The sequence below is a fragment of the Erythrolamprus reginae genome, chromosome 5, assembly GCF_031021105.1.
Source record: "Erythrolamprus reginae isolate rEryReg1 chromosome 5, rEryReg1.hap1, whole genome shotgun sequence".
Taxonomy (NCBI): Eukaryota; Metazoa; Chordata; class Lepidosauria; order Squamata; family Dipsadidae; genus Erythrolamprus; species Erythrolamprus reginae.
In genome coordinates this window covers 85,484,980-85,493,300 of record NC_091954.1, presented here as the reverse complement: position 1 = coordinate 85,493,300, position 8,321 = coordinate 85,484,980, and the positions used below count along the sequence as shown (strand labels likewise).

The following is an 8,321-nucleotide window of genomic DNA, read 5'->3' as shown; positions in this document are numbered from 1 at the left end:
CTTCTGTCCCATCAAAATTTCTGGATCTACTAGGGATGCGTTTAGTCAACTCAAATCTTCTTTTGTAAATAATGTTCCTATGCCTTTAAAAAACATTCTACGAACATACTTCTATATATACACTTTGTATCTTCACATTTTATTTGAAAACTAATTATATTTCTTAAGTTATTCCAATTATTTCAAAAGTGCAGTGCAACAGTCCTTGTTCAGTAATCTAAAAGACTTTGTCTTTACATGGTCTGGAGACAAAAATTCCAAATCCAAGGAATTGGCCTGTATAGTATACAGATAATAGGTCTTATTAATTCATTTTTTTTTTAAAGCTATCAATAGCAAGATAAGTTTATTTTCTCTCTAATTTCATCACTGCACAGCTGATAAATGCATCATTTGCCTAAGAATGATTAATATATGCACCACTTTGATGCTTAAATGTATCCCACATGGCATTTTGTATCCCATGGGACTTACAAAAATAAGTTTGCACACAATTCATTTCTATGCCAACCTTTTCCATAATTTAAAATAGTAAATTATGTCCAGTGCCAGACAATATGTTAATATAAGAATTATTTTGACCCAGAATGCTTGGGTGTGTATTAACATCAATTAAATTTGTAGTGGTTGTCAAAGGATTTGTTATGCCATTGCGTTGTTTGTTCAAACTGCTTGGTGGTTCCAATATTGAAACTTCCCCTTGGGTCTTCACAGTTTTTGGCTAGTTGTCACAAGAATTGGCCATTATAAAGCTGCAATATATTGTGTCCCTTATACCCAAATGAAATATCTAAAAATAGTACCATAGACATTTGATGTACTGAGTTTTCCTTAGATTATATCTTAATAAATTTATTTTAAAATGCTTGCCTTGTATTTTTAAAATTCGGGATTGCCTTTTTGTTAAATCCTAAAATGTACGTGTGAGGTTGGTTACTCTTTTAAACCTGGCCAAAACATACAAGTGTTCAAATATACATGTGAAATGTTAAGAAGAATACGATGGGAATTGTTTTACCGTAATTCTGCACCTCCATAACTGTCTGGTTTGGTTCTGCAACCCAACAAGACCGACACAGACTTCAGAGGATAATCAGAACTGCAGAAAAAACAATTGCTGCCAACCTGCCTTCCATTGAGGACTTGTATACTGCATGAGTCAAAAAGAGGGCGGTGAAACTATTTACTGACCCTTCCCATCCTGGACACAAACTGTTTCAACTCCTACCCTCAAAACGTCACTACAAAGCCCTGCACACTAAGACAACTAGACTCAAGAACAGTTTTTTCCAGAACGCCATCACTCTGCTAAAAAAATAATTCCCTCAACACTGTCAAACTATTTACTAAATCTGCACTTCTATTTCTACTAGATTTTTCTCATCATTCCTTTCACCCTTTTCCTCCCACTTAGGACTGTATGACTGTAACTTGTTGCTTGTATCCTAAGATTTGTATTAATATTGATTGTATCTTCGTTGCTTATTTGACCCCTATGACAATCCTTAAGTGTTGTACCTTATGGTTCTTGATGAATGTATTTTGTCTTTTTATGTACACTGAGAGCATCTGCACCAAAGACAAATTCCCTGTGTGCCCGATCCCACTTGGCCAATAAAGAATTCAATTCTATTCTACCACGTGTATTTCGAAAAAAAGGCACCGATCGGGCGGGGGGCGGAGAGACACAGAGAGAGAGGCGGAACGTCCTTGCCTTTGGAAAGAGCGGAGAGGCACTGCAGTTTTTTCCCCTTCCATCGAGGTAACCACCAATGTGGCTCGGGTGCCGCGAGGGAGACGGAGGGGGCAAAGGGGGGTCTTTCCCCCGGATGCAAATGGAACAAAGAGAAGCGGAGAGGGGCGTCTAACGGTGATCCCACCGCGCCAGGCAAAGGCTTGAAGGACTGCAATGCTCCCCACCGCTTCTCTCTGCAGGAGCTGCCCGCGCTCGCCGGCTGGCGTGAGCAAGCTCGCTTTCCCCCCCCTTCGCCTCCTGCCCTTCCTGTAATGAATGATGCAGGAGAAAAAAGAGGCGGCGGTGGAAGGAGAGGAAGAGGAGGAGGAGGAGGAGGAAGGAGAGGGGGAGGCGGCTGCCGCCACCACCGCCGCCGCGGCTGCTCCTCCGAAGCCCAAATCCTCTGCAACTCTTCCCGGAGGAGGAAAAGCAGCTTTGCCGCCATGAGCTTACATCACAATCCCAGCTCCGGCTGCTGCCGCTTTTCTGAGCAGCAGCAAGCGGGCGGGGAGCATCTCCACGAGCCCGGCGGGGAGGGCCAGCGGCGGCAACACCACCATCCTCATCCTCAGCGGCGGCAGCAGCAGCCTGAGGCGAAGCGGAGGACGATGCCCGCGGGCGGAGGCGGCGAAGGCCGGGCGCCCGCTCGGTTGGACCCGCCGCCGCCTGCGCAGCCGCCCCCTCCCGCCGGCCGGCCTCTGCTCTCCGCTTCCCGGCGCTCGGTGGGGACGCTGCGTTGGGACGAGGTGCCCGACGACTTCGTGGAGTGCTTCATCCTGTCGGGCTACCGGCGGCTGCACTGCTCGGCGCAGGAGTGCCTGGCGTCGGTGCTGCAGCCCACCAACGAGACGCTCAACTTCTGGACCCACTTCATCCCGCTGCTGCTCTTCGTGGGCAAGTTCTGCCGCCTGCTGGTGCTGCGCGAGGCCGGCGACCTGCCTTTCCACCACCCGGCGCTGCTGCCGCTGTGGTGCTACGCGTCGGGCGTCCTGCTCACCTTCGCCATGAGCTGCACGGCCCACGTGTTCAGCTGCCTGTCGCTGCGCCTGCGGGCCGCCTTCTTCTACCTGGACTATGCCTCCATCAGCTACTACGGCTTCGCCAGCACGGTGGCCTACCACTACTACCTGCTGCCCAAGCTGAGCCTGCTGGAGCCGCGCATGCTCGGTCGCTACCTGCAGCAGCGCCTGGGCTGGCACGTGGACTGCAGCGCGCCCCTCGCCGCCTACAGCGCGCTGGTGCTGCCCGTGGCCTTCGCGCTGGCCGTGGCCTGCACGGTGGCCTGCTGCAAGAGCCGCTCCGAGTGGTGCGCCTACCCCTTCGCCATCCGCACCTTCGTCTTCGTCATGCCGCTCAGCATGGCCTGCCCCATCATGCTGGAGAGCCTCCTCTTCGACCTGCGGGACTACAACCCCACCCTCTTCCTGCACTTCTACCGCCGCTACTTCTGGCTGCTGGTGGCCGCTTTCTTCAACGTCAGTAAGATCCCCGAGCGCTTCCACCCGGGCTTCTTCGACATCGTCGGCCACAGCCACCAGCTTTTCCACATCTTTACCTTCCTGAGCATCTACGACCAGATGTTCTACGTGGAGGAGGGCTTGCGACTCTTCCTCCGAAGCCCGCCGCCCACCTCGCCCACGTTTGCGGGCACCGTTGGCTACATGCTGGGCTTGATACTGTGCCTCGCCCTGGTCATCCGGAGGTTTTTAAACAGCCCGGAGGTCTGCAAACAGGAATGAGGTAACCTCCCCTCAGGGTGTTTTGTGGTGGTCGTTGAAGTTTTTACTTATACAGTATTTATTTGTGGCTGCTGCTCTTTTGCTACAAGAATCCGCGAGGTCGGCTCTTCCTAAGGAAAGAAAGGCCAAGCGCTATGGAACTCCTTCGAAAAACGTCTGTTTCTCTCGAAACAAAAAACAGGTTTAAATTTTAAAAAAAGAACACTTTAGGCCACACGTTCTATTTATTGCTGCTTAGCATACAAAGAGAAGCCATTCTAGAATTACTGGTTGAAATCTAAGATTTGGTCCTTATTACATGGTTTGTAAGTAAATCCTCCTTCTCTCTGAATGCCATTTAATGGACTAGAGATCCTGTTTTGTTTTGTTTTTCCCAGGGGAAATAATATGCACAGACAATGTGAATGCTAGCTGCTGGTTTCAGTCTGACTACTTGATGGTGTTGTTAGTTAGCAATATACAACAGATCTGCACTGACAAATAGTTGATATTTAAGATCTGATTTGCATGCAAATCTCCGAATTTTATGCACTCAGTAATGTGGGTATCTGTGTTTTTTGAAGTCATATGACACTGGAATTGTGTTTTTAACAAATTTGAGATCTGTTTTTGCATCAGCAGTCTTGTCTCAAAAGGCAAACATGGGCATACACATTTCTTATAGAGATTTATTTAAGTGGCTGTGAATTAATGTAAACATAAGTTTGATCACAAGTTTCTGGCCCCACAGTGAGAAGAAAGTTTACTTGTGATATATCCTATCTTGATATATCTTCTCTGATTCTTGAGTACAAGGCTGCTTTTGTAAAATGCTTTGATTCCTATATATCCTGCTGATTCGTTGCTGACCATTTAAACAGAATCAAGAACTACTATGTAAATCAACTAAAATTGACCTGAAATAGTATTTACAAAAATCAATAGTGACAATTGGACACATCTCTGTTATGCTGGGATTTATGACAGCAGCAAATTTGATGTAAATTGTAGACAAAATTTGAGGTTTCCAGAGAATATTATAACTGATAGGATAGCTGCCATGTTCTTTAAGAAAGGGAATGTATTGTTGGTGGCAATTGTTATCTCAGGACTACATCTAAAATATAAACATTTCTAGATTCTGATGTGTAATTCATTAGTAAAAGTTATGCAACAAAACTTGGTTGCCTACAGGAAAGAAATGAAAATGGTACTATTTGAAGAACAGCCATTTAAAAAAAAACTATTAGATTTATTATGGCTTATGTTTATAAGTTCTAAAACATTTCTTCATTATATGTGCAAAGTATATGTAATATACATAATAGGTATAAAACATGCCACTCTAATCTACAGTTTCTAGGCATCCAAAATTCCTCAGCGCCAATAATCCTTGTAGAAATACAGTGATAACACTGACTACTTGCCATTCTTTCAGCACACCAAGGATCTGTTTGCTTTTGGAGGCAGCCCTTCACTCTGCCTACCCTGTTTCCCTGAAAATAAGTCACCCCCAAAAGTAAGACATAGGAGAGATTTCGGAGAATTGCCTAATATAAGGCATCCCCCGAAAGTAAGACGTAGGAGACATTTCGTTTCACAGCATTCCCAAACAGAACATCTATAACCCTGCTGTCCATAAATTGCATCCCTAAACACTGCATTAATCAGATTCAAAACACATCCAACACGCGGCAGCATGTTTGGATGCGTTTTTGCTGCAGCAGGATACAGGATACAATTCTCTGGGGGGGAAATAAGACACCCCCTGAAAATAAGACGTAGCACATCTTTGAGAGCAAAAAATAATATAAGACGCTGTCTTATTTTTGGGGAAACACGGTAGTAGCAGGGCTGGCCCTGGCTGTAAAATCATGAAACATCTCTACTTGTGCTTTGCATATAGTAACTCAGATTGCATTTAAAGTTTTATAGAGCTTGAGGGTGACTGCTTTTTGTCGCTGGCCTTTTTGTTTTCAAGATCTTTAGGTATCTAACATTCCTCCTGTATCCTGTAAAGGTTGTTGTATTCTAATAACTGCAACATTTAATCCATTCATTATATAATGGCCATCCTTCAAAGTTTAAATTACAGAATTTCTTTGCTACAGTAACCTGGCCTAATTGTTGAAGTTTGTATTCTTTCCCCATCCTCTGTGTGCTTCTTTGATCAGATGAGGCATCTGGAGAATTTGCAGGCTATTCTTAATATTATGGCAATGTATTATTCATTGTCCATTTTATTGGCTACTTGATATTGGGACACTGTCTACAATGCAAGACAGGATGATAATCCAGGGTTTGGAGGGGGGGGTGTCTCTTGTCTAAAATGGGCATTTCTCTTTTTGCAGAAGTTGGACATAGTCCCCCTCTTCTCTCCTTCTTACAAACAGGAACTTTTTACCATATAGAGGTAGTCCTCGACTTACAACCACAAATGAGCCCAAAATTTATCTTAAGTGAGTTCTGCTCCATTTTATAACCTTTCTTGCCACAGTTGTCAAGTGAATCACTGCAGTTGATAAATTAGTAACCTAGTTGTTAAATGAATTTGGCTTCCCCACTGACTTTTCTTGTCAAAAGATTGCAAAGATGAACCAGTTGCCAAGCATCTAAATTTTGATCGCATGATCATGGGGATGCTATAAAGTTTGTAACTTAAAAACGGTCATCAGTCAGTTTTCTCAGTGCCATTGTAGCTTTGAACAGTCACTAAATGAAATGTTGTAAGTTAAGGACTACCTGTATCTAAAACAACTCAGTGTTGTACACTTGTGTACAAATTTTGTGCAGGTCATATTTTAAACATTGCAGCATTAAAACCTGAAAACTATTTATTCTTCAACAAAAAACCTCCAAAGAACCTTTAGTGTAGACTGCAAATTAGCATTTTTAAAAAACTATTATTAATTTATGAGAAACCAGAACCACAATCTCTTCTATTCTAATAACTGATTTCACAACATGGAAGATTTATGAATGATGACTATTTTCTATCTTTCAAGCACTTAAGTTTTTCTTCAAAATATTACAAGCGATTCTGCTTACCATCTAGATCTTTGGGCCCAACAATTTTTTTGTTTTGCAATTATGCATATAGTTGTGTTAAAACCTATTGACTGAAAGCATCATTCATACCGCCAATGAAATGGTACCTATTTACAGGTAGTCCTCGACATGCAACAATAATTAAGCCCAAAATTTGTGTCCTTAAGTCAGTGATTTTCAACCTTTTTTGAGCCGCGGCGCATTTTTTACATTTACAAAATCCTGGGGCACACCACCAACCAAAATGACACAAAATGACACCCTAAAACACTCCCCTCTCTTTTTCCATCCCTGTCTCCTCCCCCATCCGTGTGTGTGTGTGTGTATACACACTCTTGAACCATTTCCCAAAACAGGTGAGGACTGGGGGGGTTTCTCTCTTATTCTTTGGGTGCTTTTTATCATATGCTTTAAATCAAGAGTCACTTCTCTCTCTCTTTTGTTTCTCTTTCCTCTCATTCTCTGTCTCAATCATTTTCTCATTTCTCTTTTTTCCTCCCCTTTTTGCTTATTCTCTCTCTCTCTCTCCCTTCCTCTCCTTTTCTCTCTCTCTTTTGCTTTCTTTCTCTGTCTCTTGCCTTCTTTCTCTCTGTCTTGCTTTCTCTTTCTCTCTTTTCTTTCTTTCTTGCTTTCTCTCTCTCTCACTCTCTTTCTCTCTGTCTTGCTTTCTTTCTCTCTCTTTCTGTCTTTCTTTCTCTCTCTCTTTCTTACTCTCACTCTCTCAGCAAAAAGTTACGAGACCGGAACCTGAGCTTCCTTCTTCGCGGCACACCTGACCATGTCTCGCGGCACACTAATGTGCCATGGCACACTGGTTGAAAAACACTGCCTTAAGTGACACAATTGTTAAGTGAGTTTTGTCCCATTTTATGACCTTTCTAGCCTCAGTTGTTAAGTGAGTCATTGTAACTCATAAGTTACCTGGTTGTTAAATGAATCTGGCTTCCCCGTTGACTTTGCTTGTCAGAAGATTGCAAAAGGTGATCACTTGACTTTGGGACACAGCAACAGTCATAAGTATGAACCAATTGCCAAGCATCTGAATTTTGATCACATGATCATGGGGATGTTACAAAAGTCATAACTGAAAAATGGTCTCAAGGCACCTTTTTCATGCAGTTATAACTGAGTGGTCACTAAATAAACTGTTATAAGTCGAGGACTATCTGTAGTTGTACTGTAATAGAATTGTCATGTTTTATTTTACCTTTTGGTGTATCTGTTTGAATTCTGTTTCTCTAGCAGCAAAAGTAATATTCATTTTAGTTGACCTAAACAAAATACTCCTCAAGTAAATGCAAGTATAGCAGCAGTCTTGAAAATAGACATTTTGGTATGAATGCATGAATGAAGAAAAATGATACATTATTCCTTTATTTCTTTCATATAGTTTCTCAGTTTGCCTGTTGTTTCCTAATTCTTTGTATTGCAATTCATAACCCTCAAGAGCAGGGATGTCAAACCCATGTCATCATGGGAGCATCAAGTGACGTATCAGGACTTTTTTCCACTTTGCTAAAACGGGTGCAAGCCTGAACCTATGGGCTGGAAATTTGACAACCTTGCTCCAGAGTCTTGGTGTGTGTGTGTGTGCGTGCGCGCGCGCACACGTGTGTGTGTTTTAAGATTCTGATTTACAATTTCATACTGGTTTTGTGAATAAAGATTACCAGTTTCCAAATGAAGAAAGCTAGAGCACTATAGTTTATTGTACTGTGAAATTACAGCAAGTTGTAATAAACAGCTGATTTTATTTTTGATTGGAAATTATGTCAGTGTTCAAACCAGATTTTAAGGCTCTAAAATCATTCCTTTTTTAA

The 8,321-nt window shown here is 42.8% G+C and overlaps 1 protein-coding gene across 1 annotated transcript; it reads left to right on the top strand.

Moving 5' to 3' along the window:
* The first annotated feature begins 2,007 nt into the window (after positions 1-2,007).
* On the top strand, positions 2,008-3,474 carry PAQR9 (progestin and adipoQ receptor family member 9). The gene has a single exon (XM_070754096.1). The coding sequence runs from the start codon at positions 2,008-2,010 to the stop codon at positions 3,472-3,474; it is 1,467 nt and encodes a 488-aa protein (XP_070610197.1).
* Positions 3,475-8,321: the final 4,847 nt, after the last annotated feature.